A 22,311-nucleotide genomic window follows, 5' to 3' on the forward strand; every position below is an offset into this window, starting at 1 on the left:
ACTTTAAAAAGTAACCTAAACTGAGCTCTTTGTCATCATCTTTGTGCCTTCTGAATACCTAATATTTGTTATTTTCAACGTGCTTATTTATTCCATTTGGCTGGGACACCTTTCTGCATTTTTATTCTTTTTTGTTGAGGATACAAGCTTAAAATAGTTTAGGAATTTTTATTCAAGGAAGTTCCAGGCTTTCAACTTCTGACTGTAGGAATTGTTTACATTATATTCTAAACATTAAATGCATTGATTTCCTTCTTAATTGCAGAACTCTGTGTCATGTATCCTTCATTTTATCTGTTCAGATTCCTTAATTTCACATAGGCTTAAATTGCACATAGATCCTAAATTTTCACAGGCCTAAATTGCACATGGATCTTGGAAGCCAAACAGAATATTACTGATGCAATTTTAGCATCCCAGTGAACCTCAGTGTCTGACAGAGGATACTGCTGCCCCCAAGGATGTACTTTTAAAATATATATATATATATAAAAAGCCTTAAAAATGCTTTCCTGAAAATGTTTCCTGAAAACCATCTTGAAGGTATATTTTCAATCTGGACTTCGCCATTTCCCTGATAGCAGGGAAATTTTATTAAAACATTAAAGAATTGATTAAGAGGTTCTGTTCCTATTGAAAGGTACTGTTCTTAATTCCTTTTCTTTTTCCCTGGGGGAATTAGTCACACTGCAGTCATTTTCTGAAGAAGAAGGTAAAAACACGGATAAAATCAGTTTGGAATCTAAGATAAGTCATTATTAAAATATATTATACTGTGCCTATGGGGTTTATTTGTAATAAGAATGTACCATTCTGCCTTACTCTCTCCCATTATAAATTTGGGAACTGATTTTGCCCTGTGGAATTCCCAGCACAGCCTCGGGCTCAGTGGTCAGGAGGTGCTTCTGTGGATGTCATAAATCCTGCCCAGTTCTGTCCCACACAAACCTTTCCCATCCAGCAGCAAGAAGAATTTGGATTAGGATTCCAGGAACATTTCATTTGGCATCTTTTGTCCTGCTCAGGGCACTGCCAGGTGCAGTCCCCCAGGAATACAGGACCTTTTGGGCTCTCTTATTTAGGGAAGCAGGACGTGGTTCTTGGATGACAATCCTGGTAAAACACTCATTTTCTTCTTCCAAGGTCCCCATTCCTTGGGCTGATGCTTCTCTAGGAAGTGCTGTAGAAATAATAAGATAATTTATACTTCTCCCTTTTTCCATTCTCAGCTCCAAATGGTTTTCCTAATGTGCCAATCCTCACATCTCAGTTGTGAGCTTTACTTATTACATTGCTTTTTTGTTAATATAAGTGAGCCTGTCAGATAAATCCTTGGAAGGGATGTGAAAAGAGGGCAAGGTCCTTGCTCTCTATTCCCTGAAATGATGTTAAACAGTCTTTGTCTGTATTAAAACTTACATTTTTTATTTTCTCAGCTCCCCTAGAACCTGCTTTTTATCACCTCTCTGAGTACAAAGCCATGTCTGTAAGGTGAGATGGATGAAAAAAATCAAACTATGGAGACCTCCCTATTTCAGGATAGTGCCTGTCATGGACAGTATTGATATTTTTTTTCCTGTTCCTGGCAATGTTTTTGTGGCAAATTGTGAAAACTCATCTATTTGTGGTAGATAGGTGGCTTTCCCAGGTGAGTTCACCCAATTTCTATGGACTCTTAAAACATCTGATCTTTCTTATGAGTAGATCTCAGTGAACAAGCTTAAATGAATAAGTTTAAATGAATATTCCTCCCAGCTTTCTCTAACTCCTTCTTTTTTTATCTCTTAATTGTAAAACACCACAAGTGCAAACTGGATTAGAGATGCATTTCTCATGTGAATAAATACAGGTACTGTGTTGCAGCAGATGTGAAATTTTGTGAACCAAACCTGCTGCCCAACAAGTAAAACCCTTGTAGAGTCTGTACCATGTGCTCAGATGTGCACAGACTGAATTTTAATTTATTTTTTATTAGTTTTTATTATTAATTTTATTTTTTATTTATTTATTAATATATTAAGCTGGAACTTATTTATGAGGAAAGTCTTTTACTGACTTTGCCAATAGGAAACCACCTCTGTGGAGAGTCTAAATTGTGGTTCCATGAGACCCATATTGGATTTTTTTTTTGTTATCATTCTGATGAAAACCTTTATTGATCTTCTGCTATTTCTGTTTGAAATGAAGACAAACTTGGGCACTTTATGCTGAGAAGGATCCAAGAGGAAATAAAGGGCTTGCTTGAAAATCCAAATGAGAGAAAGGTAAAGCCAAAAGTTTTTGCCATTAGACTAATTGCAATGGAATTGTGGTTGGTGAATGTGCCCTGTGCCTTTCCCAGAAATAGCAGGCAGGGGCAGGTGCTGACATGCTGAAAAGTGTAATTCTGTTCCTCTCAACCTGCTGTTTCTGACTTTGACTGGTGCAAAATGAGATTTCTACAGGCTCCATAACACCAAGGTAAATTTGAGGCTGTTTGTTAGTCACGAGGAATGAGACTGTGTAAAAATTCACCTGAATTCTCTTGGTGCTTATTGATTTTATTTTGGTTTGCTTCCAGGGCCCATCTTCCTCTGCCACAAAAATCCAAGTGTTCCTCTCGTTTTCTCTTCAAAAATTAAGAATTTTAAACCATGCAGCTTCCAAGCCTGCTTTCCTATATATAAAAGAAAATAAAAATCATTGATTTTTGTGTTACTCTGTGAATGCTTCTTAGAGAAACAGGTTTACTGCCTATGTGAGTAAATATAAAACTGACTGTTTAGAAGTTTTACTTTTGATAGCTCTAAAGAGAATAAACTGGAGAACAAATCCAAGTTAGTTACCCGCTGCAAAAATGCTCCTTTTTAATTCTTTTTGAGATGAGGTGAAGGGTTAGGAACCTACAGTGTTGATGGTATGGATTGTGTCTGCTTGGTGTTGGGGGTTGCTTTATAATAGATTTTTAAATACGGCTGTTTGTCAATGTTTTCACTTCTTGCCGACATCAGTGGTAACAAAAAGCTCAGAGTTCATTTTTTGGTCTGCTGGCAAAGCTGATGATTTGGAATAATCCACTAAGTTTGTCTCGTACTGTAAATCCCATTTTAATAGAACATTTTTTCATGGAATAGGGGAAACAAAAGTTAGATGTCCCTTCATGGAATGTTTGTGAGCTTTTACACCATTAAGAAAATATTTTCTCCTCAACACCAAGTGAGTCTTTCTGCACAGTTGGTGTGAGTTTTACATTTAAAAAGCTCTTTACTCCTTGGACCAGCTTCCCCTTCGTGGTTGGGAGGCATCTTTTGATTGGTTTGATCCAAAAGAAATCTTGGTATCATCTACTTTAAGCTTTGTCTACCGTCCCTCTGCTCATTGCTGAGGAAATTCATAACTTTTACATGTCTTCTCTTTCTCCAGTAGCTGTTGGATGCATTCTTGAGGAGGAAAGCACAGCAGAAGGGAGCATTTAAAATCCTGAAACGCTCTTAATGCCTGGCAGTCAGACAATATCAATTATACATGCCTCTGTGTGTTTAGAAACTCAATAAAACTCTTCCATTTCTCAGTGATCCAGAGGAACAGCTTGTTCTGTAAAAGGCATTTTCTAACTATAGGCAGGTATCAATTCCTTTATTGACTGGATTGATTCCTTCCTCTGCTAATGCAGCTGCACCTCCTGCTGAGGTGACTCTGACCTATAACTTCATATCTGTGCTGCAGGGGGTGAAGAAAACTTGGTTTTCCCCAATGCTGTCAGTGTTGTTTCCATCATCCTAAAAAAAGTTCCCTGATTTCTTCCCTTGCTCAGCACACCACTCCACATTCTCTTTTTTCCATGGACCATATTGTGAGGACGAAGGCAGTCACTCGCTCCTGGGTACTCACCAGGAGTTATTTCTGTCTCTGACCACAAATTGAATTTGTTCAGAGGCTGATGAGCTTTACATCTCTGTGGTGACCCACACACTGGGACGGGCTCTGGGCTCTCCCTGCCCAGGAATCGTGTGCCAGAAGTGCCAGTGAGATTAGGCAGGTGGGAGGAACTCAAGTGCAGGTGAATTCCAGTCTTTACACTCATTCCACCCACTCCCTTAAGGAGCAATGTAAAGTCAGCCTTGGAGTTTTAAACACTGACTTACAACTTCTGGTTTTAAAGGAATCAGAGGTTGGGGGATACTTGTAAATCACCCCAGCAGGAAGATGCAGCATCACAGTCTTGAGATGATACAGGAAAGGAGTATTTTCTTGGCCAGAATATTTCCCTGCAGTGCTGTGGAATAGGGAAGTTGGGGTGGAATCCTAATGGAGAGACAGCAAGTAGTGAAGAGCTTCAGTCTCCAGTGGCTGCAGCTGGGAGATGGAGAGAGCCCTGAGCATGAAACTTTGCTGCATGCCTGGAGGAAGATGGATCTCTCCTGTATCCCACAGGCTGGAGAGGAGGGGGGAAGCACTCAGCCCTTTGGAATGGTGTGTGCTGTGTCTGCCAACAGCTGCTGCTCCTGAGTGTCATTAGCACCAAACTCGGATCCAGGAATGGCAAACATAGACATGATTTCATTAATATTAAAGGCCTTGCTACAGGAGAGTTCCACGTGTTGACAAGATAACACACAGCTTTAATATAGCACATTTCTTGAGCTGGTGGGGGTTCTGGTGCCTTCCTTGTGGAAAAAATTTGTTTTCAGTGTTTAAAATGAGCCCTGAGTGAGATGGGAGTGAAATCCTGGTCCCTGTTTCCATCAAAGTACTTTTCTTACAGAAACTTGACTTCCCATCTCACTTTTTCAAACAAGTGCCCTCTCCTGATGCTGAGCATCAAGAGTTTCAACAGCAACAAGCATCACCACTTTCAGCTGGTTTTTCAGAACAGACATTTAGCATGTGGTGTTTTACCCCCTTTCCCAGGACAGCTTGTTAATTAAAGTGGATCACTCAGGAGGCCTGTCTGGAAGGAACTCTGGATGGGAGAGGAGGTGCAAACCCAGAGGACCAACACCAAGCACAACCAGCTGTTCTTTTGAAAGGGAAGAGTTAAAAATCCAAGCTGAAAATGACAAAGAAAGGAGGGGGAAAGGAAAAATCTTGATGCTGGAAAATGAGAAGCTGCTTATCAGAGGAAATGTGGATGTGTGATGCCAGGGTACAACAGTTTTCTTTTCAGTTCCTGTGCTTCCTCCAAAGAGGTTTGACTTCTGAAATATAGAAAAGAAAGGTGGTTATTGCTTATTTTCTCTGCTGGGAGAGATGGAATGGGAAGAGGGGGCAGGTTTTGCACCGTTGATGCTGCAGGGGTAGAGGGTTTCCCTTAATACCCATTGGTATTGAAAACAGCCTGAAATGACTTTTTTATTAGTAAAAAATAACTAATGTGGTCCTTTGGTATTCCCATTAGGAAGGAAGCATATGGAGTCAATGCCAAGTGTGTATTTCTTGTGGCATAAGGAAAAACATGATGCTGGTGGTGGTGGTAGTGAAGATTCTTCCTGGAAAAACAGTGAGGGATGCAGGTAAGATATCCTAATGCTTCCAGGTTTTCCAGGGCTGTGAGTTTGCAGGCCACAATCCTGCTATGGGGCCAAAGGGGATGGATAGATTTTTACTGGGATTTTTTTTTTCTCTAGCAAGGCAAATCCAGAGAACTGAGTTTTTGTGGTTCCTGCAAAGTCAATGGTAGGGATCTCCCTGGGAATAAGTGCTTGGAACTGTGCTGAGGCCTGATCAGCAGTAGGTCACTGAACCTCTGCCCCAGTGCAAAATGAACAACTTTATTTAGAGAGATGGGACGTTCCAGCAAGTCACCATCACTGTCACAACCTGCAGAGCTCTCCAGTGCTGCAGGTATCACTGGAATTGTGCTCTGGGAAAACCCATCCCCTGGAACAGCTCTGTGAACCTCCAAGTCCCTCAGAGCCTGCAGAGCTGGCCCAGGCACACAGTGCAGACAAAGCACTGCCACAGTCCATTTGTGCCAGGGTTTCCTGGTTCTGACTGCAACCAGATATGACCTAAAACGAACCATTGTTACAACAGTGACAAAAGGCACGGGGGTAAAAATCACGTTATTTCCTCTGGAAAGAAAAGGGTGCTATTTTTAATCATTTTTCCCCCCTAATCTTTCTATTTTATTCTGCTGGTGTTTATGGCAGAGAGCACAATGCTTCTTGTTACGATTGTTCTTCGTGTGACTGGGATATAAGTAGATGTTCCTCAGCAGATTGTCTGGGATACAGAGGCCAGAGAGATTATGCTGCAGGAAGTTCTAAAAAAAAAAAAAAGCCTTACACAATCCCCTCCACTCCCCCCCAAATAAAAGAAAAAAGCCATAACCCAAACAAAAAACCTAGAAGAGTGTCACAGCTCCCATGTGGAAATTTATTTTACCCTTTGGAATGTAGCTTGCATATCTGTTCTGTTAGGATTCTCTTTTTTTTTTTTTTTTTAAAGGGATCACTTCTTCTTGGAAAATCAGATTTACTCCAGAGCTGAGGGGTTTGATTCTGATTGCTGAAAGACAGAAAAGGAAAATAATAAGACAGTAAAAGGAAATCTGCCCCTGTCAGCATTTATTTTTTTTTTTTGCTTTTTGGTGGGGAGTGGTTGGCAGGGTTTGTGTTTCAGTTCTCCTGTGGAGCCAAACAGATCCTTGTGACTCCACAGCACCCCAGTCCTCAGGAGGGCTTTCCACATGCTTTAGGCTGGAATTATTGCTGAAAGAGGTTGGCTTTGCCCTCTTTGCTTTTATTTTCATTTCTCCCACGTGATGGCACAAACCAGCAGCGTGGCCTGCAGGGGAACAGGTCAGGAAACAAAACTGAGTGAGCGTTTGTGGAAATTTTAGTGGCTTCAACTGATTTGGGAAGAGGTAGAAAATCTTAAATTATCTGCTCATTTCTACTTAATAACCAAATATGTCTTCCAGCAACACAGTGTTGTTGGTGAAAGAGTTGTTTTGGGCCACACCTCCCAGCTCATCTCTGGATAAGGGAAAAATCTAATGAACAGCAAAGGTGGAATTTTTAAAAATTACTGTAAAAAATGTGTGCTTGGCTTAACACAGGAGTCTGGGGAAAATAATAGATCCCTCGTGTATTTGAGAAGTGATTTGTGTACAGTAAACAAAAAATAACAAACACCCACTTGGGATGTGCTGGTGTATTATCACCGAGATAAATTAACAGCTCCCCTTTACTTCCCCCACCTTCACATGTGGTCATCTTGATCTTCCCTCTCCTTCTGCTCCCACTAATCCTCGCCAAAATGGCTGGAAAGAGCTTCTGTTGTGGTGTGGAGAGTTTTCCTGAGATTATTGCTGCTATTTTAGCAAGTTGAATAGATTTACTGAATGCTCAGGAGGACTTTTTGATCTGGACTTTACAAACCTTGGACCCTGTGCAAGAGTAAGTGACCAGGAGAGAGGAGAGGGATTGTTCCCTGTCACCTGAAACAAACTTTTATTCATTTCTGGTTCTGTGAAACCAGAGATTGGTTAAGGATTAAAAAAAAAAATCACAAATACTTTATCAAGTAGGTCCTGCTGCCTCAGCCCTTTGTTCTCATTTATGGCAAGTGAATTGTATTCACGGCCACATGTGCCCAAATTACAAATAATTTATCAGGTTATGATCTTTTCCATTATTTTACAGGACGTCTGCTGAAGGAAATAGAGCTGAAGGCCTGGATTGAATGGGTGATGTCTGAAAGGAGCTCCTGGTGGTGAGTGGGGTTGGAATGAAACTCAGAGAAAGGGAAGCAAATTTTCAGCATCTCTGTGCCATTGTTTAGATGTTGTGTTTTTACTGAGGTTTTGATAAAACTTATTTAAAAAAAAAAAAAAGCTAAAATCTTAAAACATCATGAAAACTACTTGCTGTCTGCAAGATGACTTGCAAAAGTAGACAAATTCTGCTGTGCAGTTTCTTTGGATAGTTTTGTGCTCCCTTTTGAGAAGCCTTCTATATCTACAGACTCATCTAAAGAATCTCATCTACAGACTTGGATCCTTTATCCTAAAACTTGGCCATTCCAGAATTTCTTTTGCCTGAGGAATTCACAGCTTTTTGCAGGCCTTGTAGGAGTTTTCTTTGTCAAGATACAGGCCCTGTGAGAATGGAGTTGAAAGTAGGATGAGTGCTGGAAGGTTCTTGCTGTATCTGGACATTCCCCACATGGGTTTCCTGCCCCTTCAGCTGCCAGGAATAGCAGGGGATGGAAATTCCTTTGGGATGTGGCAGCTGTGTCCTGAAGAGAGGAGTTATAGTTCACAGAAACATCTTCCAGAGTGGATTTTCTTTTCATTTAGTGTCACATTGAGCGTGTTGACAGGTAACCAGTGCAGGGCTCAGCTGTGTGGCCTCACATGGAGTCTGGCTCACGTTTTGGAATTACTGGCTCTGCTTTAGTGGGATGTGGGAACACAGTTGGCTTTGGTGTGGAACTGCCTGTGGGGTGTCTAAAAGAGGCTGTGGCATAAAACTGAGCAGCTTTTTCCAAGTCACTCTTTATATGAAGTTGAATATTCTGCAGTAGTGTGGCTGGCTGGAAACAGTATTCCTGGGCAACACTGAGCTGCCTTTCAGTGGGAAAGGGAGGGAAGGGAGCTGTGTGAGCAGCAGGGCCTGTGAGCCAGTTCTCAGGGGCAGGAACAAGCTGGGGCAGGCAAATAGGTACCCAGCCAGCTCCCTGAGGAGAGTTAAACTCAGCCTCAGCTTGCTAGGCCTGAATTAAATCAGCATTAACAGAGTATGAGGAGAAGGAAGGTTTCACCCAGGAATAAACTAAGGATCCAGTTAACAGGCAAGGGGTATAGGAAATTCTCACGAGGAAACTAAGTTAACTGAACAGGGATTTAAAAGAAGTAACTTTATGAACCGTTAATAGGTGTTTCTTGATATTTTGCAGTGACGGGATCAGCAGGCCCTGCGTGTCGGTCAGCTGGGCCTCAGCACTGTGGGGCTGACACTCTGCTGTGTAATGTTTGGAGTTGCTTCTTTTTCTCAGAAAACTCAGAGTTCAAAACCCCAAACTGGATTTCAAGGGCTTTGTTCCCTCACACCAGCTGTTTGTGTGGCCCCTGCAGTGTCAGATCTGAGGGCTCATTGCTCGAGTGTGCCCTGGGCAATCCCAGTTCCTCAGGGATAAAGGTGTTGCTGGACCGAGCTCCCCAGAGCAGAACTTCATCAGCACGAGGCACAAAAAGCTGGTTTTTTTCCTTTGTTTGCTTTTGCTACTTGTCACAAATGTAATTTATGTATCTCCTATCCATTTCAGAAAGTGTGGGACGGTGTGAAACAGGCCTTAAAAATATGGCAAGTGACCAGCAGCCTTTCCTGAGAACCAGGTACCTCTGGAAGTGTGGAAGCCTGCGTGTAAAATCCGAATTGTGTGGAAACAAGATGGTTTGTAGCAATTCATTATCCTGGCAACTAGAATTTCCTGGCTGTGCTGGTAGTGTGGTTACTTACTGTTAGTTGGTAACCTGCCTAATCCTACTAACCTTCTTATTGTAACCTGCCTAACTATTGTTAGTAATCGGCTTTGGTTACTAAGCCCTAACTATTAGTAGCAAGTTTTGAGCTGGGCAGGTGCAAATACACTTGTTTTTAGTCCTGTTGACAACTGGCTTTTGCTTGTACCATTTGTGCTCATCAAATTAAACATGATCTCAATTAAATCAAATCAAATTAAACATGGTGTTAATTATCAGGAAATAACAATATTTCTTGCCAGTTAACACATGCCTTCTGTTGTGCTACAGCCACTGAGACATGTGGGGGATTGTCCCATGTGGATAATCCTGGGATGCAGGTCTGTGACACACGGATCATAACTGAACAGAATTAAAAGGGGTGAAGTCCTGCTCGTCCCTGTCATCTCCTAACCTTCACCCCCTTTTGCTGGGAGAGTGGATGAGTTAATTTGACTCAATTAAGGGGCTTGAAAAATGAGGAAGAAAAGGAAGAATGGGGAGGACAGAGCTTGTGCTCCTTGGGCACAGACAGGCTGTTTGATGTGCTCAGCTGTTTGTGGAAGGATTTAAACAGTGGTACTTACTCTGAGTGAGCACAGATGCCCAGCAGGACTGGGCTGAGGGTTTAGTGGTGTGTTTGTGCACACTCAGCACAGTGGAAACCTCTTAATGCTGTTATTCCTTAACAAAGCTATCTAAAGCACTAGATCAGGTCCTATAACTTCGTGTCTGTGTGGTTTGCCTTGCCCAGTGATCCCTGATTTCTCTGCCCCATCTGACTGCTGGGTGTTTGTAGTACAAAGTAGGGACAGGAATTTTTCTGATACTGTTTGTAAGTCTAAGTTCTGATCTGTCATTCCTCAAATACCTGAAATTCCTACTGAAGAAAGAAGCAATTCTGAGTTTTGCAGGAGCATGCAAGGGCTTTTTTTTTTTTCTTTTAACCAAAAAAATTATACAACCAGAGATGTAAGACTATAATTCCACTGAAGGTGAGGAAGGTATTTTGTTATTCTCTTCATCTGTAAAAGATAATGATGTAATAATTTTTTCCTCAAATGAAAAGAGGATGTAACCTCCTGCTTGATGTTGTGATAATTATGCACATGAGGAGATGGTTTCTAGAGGAAACAGTATTTTAAATACAAAGAATGCTTGAAAAAGCACAATATCCAAAACTTCTGGCTTCTTATTTCAAAAATAAATATGTATAATTATTATAGAGAAACACTCTTCCTGCACTTGGAATTTATTATTTAATACTAGAGCCTACATGCAAAGTTATCCCCTTCTTCCCATGTGGTATTTTTAATCCTTTCTCCAGATACACCTTTCTCATTTTCTTTGCAAATTTTTGAACATGTTTCTACTTTTGTGCTCTGGCCATTAATTAAAATATTAAAGACAGAATATTCAATAATCTGTGAGAAACTTTCCTATTCATCTCCCTCCTGCAGCCTCCCTGAAAGCACAAACTCATCAGCATTTCTCCTTTAATGAGCTTCTTACCTCAAAATGCTTCTACTGTAATTTGCCAAAATCTTTCACCTGGATTTCGATTTTCATGTGGAACTTACTGGTTCTTTTCTTTAAATAGAGTTATTTTCTCTCAGTTTTTCTGGTTTGTCTACACGTTCCTCTTCTTTGTTTGAAGCATTTTTTACTTTGCTTCACGAGGTTTAATTCACCTTGACCCGTCAGTCTCCGTTTCTATTCTGTCATCTCTGATTTTTCTTTGCTTTCTTTCTTTTCTAATTCCTTGCTGGAATGTTTATCCCTTTATGTTTGTAATGCAATTTCTGAACAGTTTTGTTTTTTTTTTTCTACCTAAATCTCATTATCCTTCCACTTTGAAAAGCTGATTTCCATAAGTGGTTCCTTTAATATCTCCGAGTTTGATCTCCCCTCTCTTTCCCAAATTAAAGAATCCTGGTGTATATTGTCATGTGAAAACTAAAGTACCTTCTTGTATTAAAACCATTTATATTTGATCATTCCTGTTGTCTTTTTCCAGTCACATAATTCCCTGTTAAGATGAGAGGAGCAGGAATGCAGTATTCAGGATGGAACTGTGCTTTGGGAATATATTTTACCCTCACATGCATTTAGTTGCACTGATTAAAACTGAACTATATCTTCTTCCATCACTGCCATCAGGCTGGAAATCCAGGTAAACCACATCCATTGGATCTCTTCATTCCACATGATTCTGCTTGACTTTTTCAGAAATGCTGAAAAAAAAGCTGAAGTATAACCTCCAAAAGGTTATATCATATTTTATATCCTAGTTCAGTGTTCATTAATTCTGTTACTGTTAAGGTTAATATGAAAAAAACTTCAGTGAAAAACTCAATCCAAATTATACATAGGTCCCCAACTCCATCTTCTAAAACCTTTAAAAGCAGTGATTTTGCTACTTTCAGTTCAAAGGAGTTTTAGTAGTACTTTTATTCCCTATTTTAATAATTCAACAACTGTATATTCGTTCTTTTAGAACATTTAATTGAGTGCTGTCAGATCTTTAGAAACACATTGATTGTTTTTCTGATTTGAAATCTCTTCCAATAATCTGAGAAAAGCCATAACTTACATCTCCTCTGTCTTCTTTCAGAAAAAAGATTTAATTTCCTAAAGAGACAAGTCCCAGTAATGTGTGATTATTAACTGGACAACTCTTCAGAATTACAAAATGCTCACAAAGACAAGCAAACCAACCTTGAGTTTGGATTGTGGGGCTGCCAGGTATAAGTAGAGACTGTAAACTCTGATTTTTACCTTGTGAAGTAATGATTAACATTTTCAATATTTTCATTAATTATTAATTCATATTTTATTCAAGTCTTTTTTTAAAAAAAGTTTCAATTTCACATTAGTTATGCTCACGTTTCAGAAATAAATAAAAGCAATGATGTTTAAAAAAAAGTTCAAACATTGAGAGACTGTGTAACAAAGTAAGGAGGAAGAAACAATAACAGGTTTTCTGTGCATGTGATGTTTCCCAGCACCGAGTGTGCCAGGTTAGCAAGAAAGTCAGTCATAGCAGAAGGAAAAAAAACAACCCCCAAACTTTTTATTTCCATTCTTTGTTGTGTCGTAGCTGAAGCCCTGAGTAACCTGTGTGTAAGAAGAGGTACTACAGCACTTCTTGCCATAGCTTGACACAACCTGAGGTAACCTAGAGTCTCCCTTTAGTGGGATACAATGGCATTTACTGCTCCAAAGTCTTTGCCAGCACGTGGAAAAAGCTGGATGTGAGACCTCAGTGCTTACACAGCACACGAGGTGTTGTTATTAAACAATGGTTGTCGTTTCTTTGTTAAGATCAGAGGTGCACTAAAGCCACACAAGACTAGAATAAAGAAGTTTAATGCAAAAGTAGATTATTTTCTTGGTGGAAAAACTGGTAACTTGAGGTTTCTTACTGGAGAACAAACCAAATTGCTACACTGCAATTGCACAAACACCCACTGGGAGGGCTCTGAAGTGAAGAGGGAAGAATTCACAGAATTTTGTATCTGTAGCAAAGCACCATTTTTTTTCTCTGGTATCTGTTTCTCTTCCAGCAATGGAAGAGGTTCCTGAGCCCTGAGACATCCTGTCAGTTGGCTTCTTCATCGCTGGCTTTGTCTTCAGAATCATCACTTTCATATTCCTCATCCTCATACTGGGAGGCCCCCTCGGCCTCAGGGTCAGACTGACCTTCCTCCTCCTGCTCCTGGGAGCCCTCAGACCCAGAGCTGGGGCTGGAATGATCCTCCTCCTGCTCCCCTTCCTCCTGGGAATGGCCAAGTGACTGATCTGCCTTTGCTTCCTCTTCCTCCTCCTCCTGGGCATGGCCAGGGGACAAGCCTGCCTTTGCTTCCTCCTCCTCTTCCTCGCTGTTCCGGACGGAGGGTGGGCTGGACTCGGGCTCAGGAGCATCAGGGCTGGCTCTGGGCTCTTCCTCATCCTCCAGCTCACTGCACTGCTCATCTGGGGTGGAGGTTTTGACACCTCTTCCCTTCTCTTCCTCTTCCTCCTCCTCCTCCTCCTCCTCCTCCTCCCAGGACTGCTCAGAGTGGGGACTGTCCTCGGCTGCTCCCTCAAGGAATCCCCTTTCCCTCACTTTGATCTCGATGACTCTGAAAAGACAATTGGCAGGTGAGATTCTGTTTTCTGGGAAAGTGCTTTTTAAAGTACCCTCCTGTAATACAGGACAAATCCTGGTATTCTTGGCTGGGGCAGAACTGGGGAAGGAAAAGGGAAGGGGACACACCAGAGTCTCTTTTATGCTAAAAAGTAACTCAACAGTATTGCCTGTATACTCCATTTTTTTTATTTCTACTTCCCTTTAAATCATAACACTTAATGGATATTGAAAATGAACTTTTATAAGGCTTATTTTAAAAAAAATTAACTTTAAATTTTAAATCAGGTTTAAATTTAAACCTTCATCAGGTAATGACAAATGAAGTGACTTCACTAGCAACCTGCCAGAATTTTTAGTGAAAGGAACAAATAAAAAAATGTTTTTCTTCATTTTTCTTACATAACCAGTGCTCTCTTCCATTTTATGAAATAATATTTAATTCAGGAAGAACAATAAAAAGCACATGCTACCACTAACATTAGTAAAGCAAACCACATAGTCAAACAGTTCCCTGGGAAATACTGTAAATAATTTAAAAAAACACCCCAAATCTACACACTAAAAATGTCTTTCGAATTATTAGATGTGCAGTGGGTGAGAAAAACAAAAGCCCTCAGTAATCTCTACCTTTCTCTGGCATCAGTGGAGATGAAATCTTCAGCAGTGGAGCATTGGAGCACAATAGTTGTTTGTCCTTTCTTTGCAACAAACTCTGGGTTTATCCCCAGTGCTCTCAGTCTGTTGGAATAATGCTTTTCTGCAGCTATTCTGGCATTTTTCTGTGGAAAAACCACAATGGTTCTGTGTTATCTAATGCATTGAATGCCTGCCTTTGGATGCTTTTATTGAGATTAATCCTCTGTTTCATTAATTGCAGCTGACAAGTGGAATGATTGTTCACTGCAGGTAAGAATGGCAAAGCAATACTTGAAAATTTTACATCAGATTTTCCTTTCCTGTGCTGGCAATTTTTGGTTGTGTTCAGAGCTCTGAACTGGACACACTCACAATGGTTAGTCACAAAAATTAGTAACATTTACGTGGGGCAACAGAGATTGAAACAGATAAATGCTGATCTAAAAAATGTTTTTCAAGTGTCTCCTAAACATGTTTGACTACAAATGTCTTATTCAGTATCTGCAGTTAAGAATTGAGCAGTAACACAGAAACAAGACAACCTGAGTGACTCTTTCAAAAAGCAAAGGCCTCTGTTTTACTCTTTCTTCCATTTCTTGCAACTCTTGCAAATATTCCTGCCTTCTCCGCTTCTCATTGTTCCTAAGGGAAGCAGAGCACAGGAGAAATTGTTATTAATTCATAATACAACAAGTGACTTTCTACAGCAGCTAAATTGCTCATAACAAACTAAATATTGTCCCACTTAAAGATAAATAAAAGGTAAGTACTGAACGAACCCGTCTCTGAAGTTGTCACTTGGGCTAAGCAGAGGCAGGTTACTGAGGTTAAACAGAGGCTGGGTTTGGATTCTTGGAGATTTTGGGGATTTTAAAAACAAAAATTTGGATACTTGAGGGTTTCTAAATGCTGCTTTCACACAGATCTTCCATCTGCTCTAAGCAAAATTAAACAGAGTGCACCACAGGATGTAAATAGCATTAAATAAAAATCAGTGCTTTTAAAGTTTGGTGAGATTCCTGCTGCTTTAGCAGTTGATCTCCCACAGGACACTTTATTCCTAGTTGGCTTTTCAGGGGCCCAGTCAATAGAGCAGGATGATGAAACTGTTGATTCATCAGCTGAAGTGGTCATTTGGATCACAGCAAGCACTGGATAATCCAGGTAGGATGGGTGGTAATCCTCAGTGTGTGACAGGCACCTCGCTAGGCCAAGGATGAGATCCAGGGGGCATTTTACCCTCCTCTCTCCTCCTGCCTCTTTCCTTGCCCATCTCTGAATTCCTGGGACGTGGCTGTGCACCAAGGCAAGTTATTCTCCATTTTGGGGAGTGAACTTCTTTGTTGCTCCTTGCTTGGAAGAGCACTTGCCCTGACAGACCTCGTTCCCCAACTGCTGAAATGAGCATTATCAGGTTAAGCCCTTGGAGCAGCCCCAGAGCATCAGCACCAGGGAAATAACCTTGCTTTGTAATGGCATCACTTTATGTGCAGACAAGAATTAAGCCATGAGTGTTTTACAGAGCTCCTCAAATCTGATTAAGCTGAACACTGCAGTGTGAATTTTGCTGGTGAATGAACTCAAACCAAATCTGCACAAACACCCACTGTCTCTCTTCACTCTCCACCTACTCTGACTCCAATTGTTTTCTGCTTCTGTCCCGGAGCCAGCAGATCATCTCCAAGGACACATACGTTATAAAGCTCCTGTTCCCAACAGAATGCCTGGTTACTGGAAATCAGGAGTCCTGTTTGCCCAGGAATCCTGCCCAGGCATGAAGCAGCAGGGGCAGAGCAGCCCGTGCCTCTCACCGTCTCCACACAACAGCACCTGAAGTTGGTGATCCTCCTGCAGTGCCATTGTGCCAGGCCAGATCACAAACCTCACTAAAGACTCAAACAGGATTAATTTTTTTGTAAGATTAAAAAGAGCAAGAAGCAGAAATGGTTTTAAATCAGCCCCAGACACCAGGTCAAGCAGCAGTTGTGGGGTTAGATCCGTGTCAGAGAGCTGGAGCCACCTGGAGTGCCAGCTCCCAGCACTGGTGTCATTCCCTGCCTGCTGCTTCCCTCAGTCATACAGAAACAGTCTTTCAGTTGTATCTCTCCTACAGGTAACTTTGCATCCCACTCCTCCCAAACACCAGCAGCTTCCTGGGTAGCTGCTGTTACATGTGTGAAGTTAAAAATCATATTCCTGCTCCAATCTTCCCTCTCCAGTGGGGCCTGCAGGGACAAAGAAGTGACTTGTGGAATGTTCACTGCCCCAAGGTACCAGTGCAGTATCCAGCTGTGCAAGGCTATTCTGTAACTACACTGTTCCTTTTCCTTTGAATTGTTATAAACTTTTCCTCTTTAGTTGATGTGTTAATTCAGAAAACACAGGAGTCCCCTGTTAGCTAATCTGTAATACTCTAAGGTGGAATATATATTTCTATATATATGTTCTAATGATTTTCAGATTTTGGCAACAATTTCCCAGTTGAAACACTAAATTTGACCATTTTAACTATCTGCTTGCACAATGTTTAATTTATCACATGTCATCATGGTAACTTAGACTATTTTTTTACACATCGTATGTTTAACATACAATGCAATCCTGAACCTCCCATTCTCATTGTTGGATGAGAGGTTCTGGATTCAGGGGAATGCCACAAAATACCTGAATGTTTTTAATTTGGATTTAGACATCTGAGCAAGGCTCTGATGTGGGTCAATGGCCTCAGCCCGAGCCAGTACAATTTTCTGGAATTTTTTCTTTCTTTGTTTCTGCTTTGTTCTGTTCCTTTTTTGTTGTTCTTCCAGCTTTCTCTTTTCCTCAAGTGAATTCCTGGTGGGGAAAATAAACTAAGGCTGAATTCATATTAAACCAAGAGCACCACTTCAAAGGAAGCTTTGGCAAAGATGATTCCAAGGAGGAAAACGGGGTTGCCATGAGAGGACACAAAGTATGTGCCATTTTAAGGGATTCAGGATATCCTGGGAAACAGCAGTCATTCATCCCTTTCCTAGGGACATTCTGAGAAAAATTCACTATTGTTTCTCCAACAATCATAAATTTAAAGTATGTTGGTTTATATTATTTTAAGTTTTATATTATAATTAAGCCCTTATATTAACAAATTCAGTCCTGTATTCACTGCATGGAAGAATTAACTACATGTGTAGAAATAATAAAAAAAAAAAATCTACTTTTAAAGTACACATAAAGTAGAACATCTCTAAGTAGTCACCTTAAGGCTTGTAGCCTTCGTCTGGTGGACTCTGTGTTTTTGGGAGACTTGGATTTTCCAGCTCCCAAGAGTTGGGAATTCTCACTTGAATGTCTCGTTTGGGGTTTCCGTCTGGGAGAGGCGAATGGCCACCGGGTTTCCTTCAGCTTCTCTTCATCCTCCTCAATGTCCTTCAGAATCTTGCCCTTGTTTGAGGGGATATATGAAGTCAGAAGGTTGAAGGGCTCACACACTGTGAGGTCTTTCACTTGCCTTTGCTGCAGGAGCCGTTTCTGGAATCTCTCATATAACCTTTCAAAGTCTGGAATGCTGGAGTTGATCCTGGGTTTGTGTGCTGTTTGTTTTGGGTCAGTGCTCTTGTGTTTCTTGGGTTTTTTGGTCTCTTTTAAGGCCAGCCTGCTGTTGGGGACAGAGGAATTACGCAGCATCTCCTCAGCTCTCATCCTGATCCTGATTTCCCTGTAGAGCTCCTCCTCCTTCAGCCTCTCATTAAAATCTGGGCTATAAACACACTTGGGAACCGGTTTCGCTCTGAACACTTTGGCCGGACTTTCAGGCACGGAAATGTCTCTTAACTGCATTTTCCTGATTTCGCTCCTTTGCCTCTCTCGTTCGATGAATTTAAAGGGTTTCTGGGAAGCCAAGAGCTTGAGTTTGCTCCTCTCCTTCACAGACCTCCTGCGCTCCTCGTTCCGCTGCACGATGTCGTGGTAGAGCGGGAGGAAGACGGCGGCGGGCACCGGGTTGGCCCGGAATTTTTTCTGGCACTCCGCCTCTTCCTCCAGCTGCTTCTTCAGTAAGTGATTCTCCAGTTCGATCCGTGACTTGGATTTAATGTTCTGTTCTTTCTTCTGAGCTTCTCTGATGGTCATCTGGAAAGGCTTGGGCACGGTGACTTTGGGGGACCACTCCTTGGGTTTCTTCCGGGCCTTCCTGCAGGTGGGCGAGACGGGCGGGCTGTCTGGGAGGCGGGAGATGTAGTCTTCCATGGAGAACCCATCCCACATCTTCTCAATCCGTTGCTTAGCCAACGAGGATGATCCGGTTTCACTCCCGTTTCCTTCAAACACTAATTCCACGTCAGACACGTCGGATATAGTCGAGCCCGAGGGATCACTTAAGTCGGAGTCTGAAAAGGATTTGTGCAAGTTTAGAGGCTGATACGAGCTCCTGTCCCAAGTTGGCCTTGAAAAAAGGGGGGAAAAAAAAGCTTGGTTTGAGCCAGTCCAACATTGGTGCAAAGCCAGTAAATTCACTTTAAGGAATCATTGCTAGAAACAAAAAGGACAGTGGCCGAGGAGGACGAGAAGGGAAAAGAGCAGCACTCTGGGCACGCACACCAGATCCCAGTTTTAGTGCTGATCACCAAGTCAGCACTTCCTAGGGAAAGGCCCTGTGCTTTCCTAAACATGCTGCCCAGTCCCTGCTGCACACCCTCCTCTGAACCTCACAGGCTGTTAGCGAGGTGATGAGCATTTTTATTATTAAAACTGACTGTTCTCTGATCACCTACTCACAGGAGATGGTGAGACGAACACTTTCCAGCCCCACAAACACAGCCTGCTGTTTTACAGCTCCCTGCAAAGCATCTGGGAATCCTCAGATAAAAAGTGCCCCCCAACTTACCTACAAGAGTTAAAAGAGGTGTCCTTTCTCTTGTCCAAGGGTTGTGCTCCTCTTAAATGCAGTTTGTTCCGATACATACTTTCCAATTTCTTCATGGTCTCCAGATGGGCATTCTTCAACTCTTCCAGCTTCAAGTAATACTCTTGATTGGAATTGCATATTTTGGAGAAGTCTATCCACTTGTCACAGTCTCCTTTTAGAGGGGGGGTCTGTGCTCTGTTGGTGTTTGAATCTAAATCAAAGCCATCCTGGAAAAGATGTTTTTAAAATTTTCTGTTAGAAGAAAGGGGAAGGAGGTTCTTAATGTTGCTTTATTCTAATTTAGTCTAATGGATGATACAGTAACACCAAATAGAGTTAACCTGTATACAAATGTTACTGCAGAGATCCATGGAATAATCTTATTGTATATTAATTTATGTCCTGGGGGCCTTATTTAAAGCCTGTAAAAATTCCCAAGTCTGTCCTGTTATCAATATATTTATAACAGGAATTATGATCAAAAGGACTTACCAAAAGAAAAAACATAACTATTTTGTAAAGTGCAGTTTTTCCTTGATCACTATGCAGCTCTAAAAAAGCCTTTATTAAAAGCAAACAAAACCCCAACAGAACCTTCCTGCCTCCCATTGCCATAAGAATTCTAGAAATAAGTTATTAGAGATCTGGTGTATAAAAGTTTATTCCCATTTCCATAACTTACTGTGAGATGACAGGGATTCTGCACAGCTTATATTTCCAATACTGTTGGAACTATATATGCCAGCCTATATATGACTATATATAAAACATATATATAACTATACTGCCAGCACTGGCAGCTGTGTGCAGGTAATATTCTTTAAACATTTTTAAAGCTTACACAAGTCAGGAAAGTTGCTAAAGTCAGGTTAGCCTGCATTAAAAGGCTTCATTTTGTCCTTTAAAAAAAAAATAATCACGGGGCAATTTCTCTGTCCTGAAAATTAGAATACAACTTTTCCACACCGGAGCTATTTTAATAAGCTTTGACATTCCGACAGAAAGTCTTGTAGGTTTTCACAGCAAAAATCCCTTAACTCTGGCGTGGAAGAAACGAGCGGCCCAAACGCAACGGGAATTCCACGAACACAGAGGGAAATTCAAAGCGTTGTTAGAGAACCCCCAGTGAGGGGCATTATCCACCTCTCCCTGGATCTGTGTGTAAACCCCACCGAGCGCTCCAAGCCTCTTCCCTGGGCTCGGGCACCGCCAGCTCCTCCATCTGCTCTCCAGAGCCGGGGTGCCCAAGCTCATTAAGGGATCGGCGCTGCAGCGGGGCCGTCCGTCTGCCAGGCCTCTCCCTGCCTCTCCCTGCACCTCCTGCCCCGTTCCAAGCCGGGAGGTGCCGACCCGGCTCGGGCTCCCGGTGCCGGGAGGTCCCTCCCCGGGTCCGGGCGGGTCCGGGCGAGCCCTTCCCGCCGTGCCAGGGGTGCCCGAAGCGCCCCGCGGTACCTGGGCGGAGGGTGCGGGCGGCGGGCCCCGCTCGTAGAGCGCGGCGGGCGCTCTGGTGCGCGGGTCCAGCGGGGTGCGCAGGCAGGACGCGGCCAGACGGGCCGCCCGGTGCGCCTCCTCCATCCCGGCACCGGGGCGCCCACGGGCCGGGCGGGAAGCACGCAGGGAAGCGGGGACGGAGGGAGGGAGGGAAGGAAGGAGGGAGGGAGGGAGGGAGGTGGCTCCCGCTCCGCCCCCGCGCGTTATAACCGCCCTGCCCCGAGCCCGCCCCGCTCCCGCAGGGACCGGCACCGCAGCGTCCTCTGCGCCCGCGGGCAGCGGGACAGTGAGGTCCGGGGCTGGAGCCTGACTCCATCCCCTCTCCGCATCGGCTGCCATCCTGACTTTTAGGCAGCTCTTTGCAGGATTTTAGTCGGAACCTGCAGCTCCCTCCTCGACAAGATCGCGGTTTTTACGCCCTCGAGTCGCTAAAGAAGCTTTTTCCACTTGAAGTTTGTGCTTCAGGTAAGCAGTAACAGAACACAGCTAAACCAGGACAAGCAGGAATGTTCTGCAGGAATATTCTGTCCTAGACTAGGATAAGCAGGAATATTGTCCTGCAGGAATAATCTATCCTAAACTAGGATAAGCAGGAATATTCTGCCCCGGGAATAGTCTATCCCAAATCAGTATAAGCAGGAATATTCTTCTGCAGGAACATTCTGCCCTAGGAATAGTCTATCCTAAATCAGGATAAGCAGGAATGTTCTGCCTCTGCAGAGGCACATTAATGATTGATGGACATATTTGTTGTAGTGGAATAAAATAGTTTTTATGTAAAGAAAGAACATACTTTTTATGTAAAGAAATATGAGAAGATGAAATCACATCCAATTGTTGTTGTAGGTCTTGTGGAGAACTGGAAGTTTGTGATAGTGGGGAATGAAAGCTTTAATCAAAGTGAGTAAGTACCTAAACTAAGAGATCACTGCTGGATGTAACCCCTGTGGGGTAAGGCATCGTTTAAAATTTTAATCAGCCAATAAATAATTCATGCAGAGTACTAATACCTAAATCAACTGTCTAATTTATGTATTTTTATTTTAATTATTCTCTGTGTTCTACTTGGCAAGTCACAGGGAAGCATTTCAGCAACAGCAGGTCAACAACACGGTGGAAATTTCCTCAAAGGCTCCAGCTCCAATCAGTCCTGAAGGGAAGTGTGAGTGAGGCTCACGGAAGGAATAAACATAAAGAGGAACTGGGTTCTTTCAATATAGCAGTAATGGAGATGAAAGGGTTAATTCAAAATGTCAGGCTAAGAATTACAAGTTGTAGAAGTGTAACTTGCATTATTATAGACAATACTTTTTGACTTCTCAGTCACAATTAATTTGGGGGGTAGGGGGAGGAAACCATGTGTACAGAGCACCCTTTGTAATACTCTGGCTCGTGAGATGGCATCAGGAGTCACTGCCAACTTCAGGAGACAGAACAGAGCAGGGAATGTGACAGTGCTCCCCAGTGCTGTCACTGCACAGATCCTCCTCCTCTCCAGCCCGGCATCATCAAGGGCAGTGACACCACTCCCTTAGGGAAAGCTTCTGGAGAAGCAGCTCTAACTCAGCATGTTACTGGAGTGCACTTCAGGGCTGTTCTTAGAACACATCACAAGGGCCAATTAGTTGCTGTTAAACTTTTCAGAGGTGATTGGGAGCACAGAAAAGCAAATGTAAAACAGTGTTTGTTTTATAATTCTGCTAGAAATAAGGTAAAGACTTG

General features: G+C 42.4%; 1 protein-coding gene and 2 long non-coding RNA genes across 4 annotated transcripts; 2 read left to right on the forward strand and 1 right to left on the reverse strand.

Annotated features, from left to right (window-relative positions):
• The first annotated feature begins 403 nt into the window (after positions 1 to 403).
• Positions 404 to 13,093, forward strand: LOC127473247 (uncharacterized). The gene is made up of 10 exons (XR_007905329.1): positions 404 to 2,264; positions 3,403 to 3,603; positions 4,142 to 5,125; positions 5,378 to 5,492; positions 7,629 to 7,698; positions 9,253 to 9,380; positions 11,466 to 11,621; positions 12,063 to 12,193; positions 12,549 to 12,621; positions 13,015 to 13,093. It is a non-coding gene; the product is annotated as an uncharacterized LOC127473247 (long non-coding RNA).
• Positions 12,999 to 21,028, reverse strand: FAM161A (FAM161 centrosomal protein A). Of its 2 annotated transcripts, none has more exons than XM_051792657.1 (6): positions 20,551 to 21,028; positions 19,078 to 19,325; positions 17,452 to 18,636; positions 14,759 to 14,858; positions 14,208 to 14,359; positions 12,999 to 13,572 (listed from the first exon to the last, which is right to left on the reverse strand). In XM_051792657.1, the coding sequence occupies exons 1-6, from the start codon at positions 20,926 to 20,928 to the stop codon at positions 13,050 to 13,052; spliced, it is 2,586 nt and encodes an 861-aa protein (XP_051648617.1). In that variant the 5' UTR covers positions 20,929 to 21,028; the 3' UTR covers positions 12,999 to 13,049. The 2 variants fall into 2 exon arrangements, with proteins under 2 accessions (XP_051648617.1, XP_051648619.1); XM_051792659.1 differs by lacking the exon at positions 20,551 to 21,028 and adding an exon at positions 20,242 to 20,352.
• LOC127473248 (uncharacterized) lies at positions 13,496 to 17,016 on the forward strand. The gene is made up of 2 exons (XR_007905330.1): positions 13,496 to 13,591; positions 14,458 to 17,016. It is a non-coding gene; the product is annotated as an uncharacterized LOC127473248 (long non-coding RNA).
• Positions 21,029 to 22,311: the final 1,283 nt, after the last annotated feature.

Source organism: Manacus candei, unplaced genomic scaffold (genome assembly GCF_025592945.1).
Source record: "Manacus candei isolate 608988 ecotype Guabito, Panama unplaced genomic scaffold, ASM2559294v1 h1tg000035l, whole genome shotgun sequence".
NCBI classification, from domain to species: domain Eukaryota; kingdom Metazoa; phylum Chordata; class Aves; order Passeriformes; family Pipridae; genus Manacus; species Manacus candei.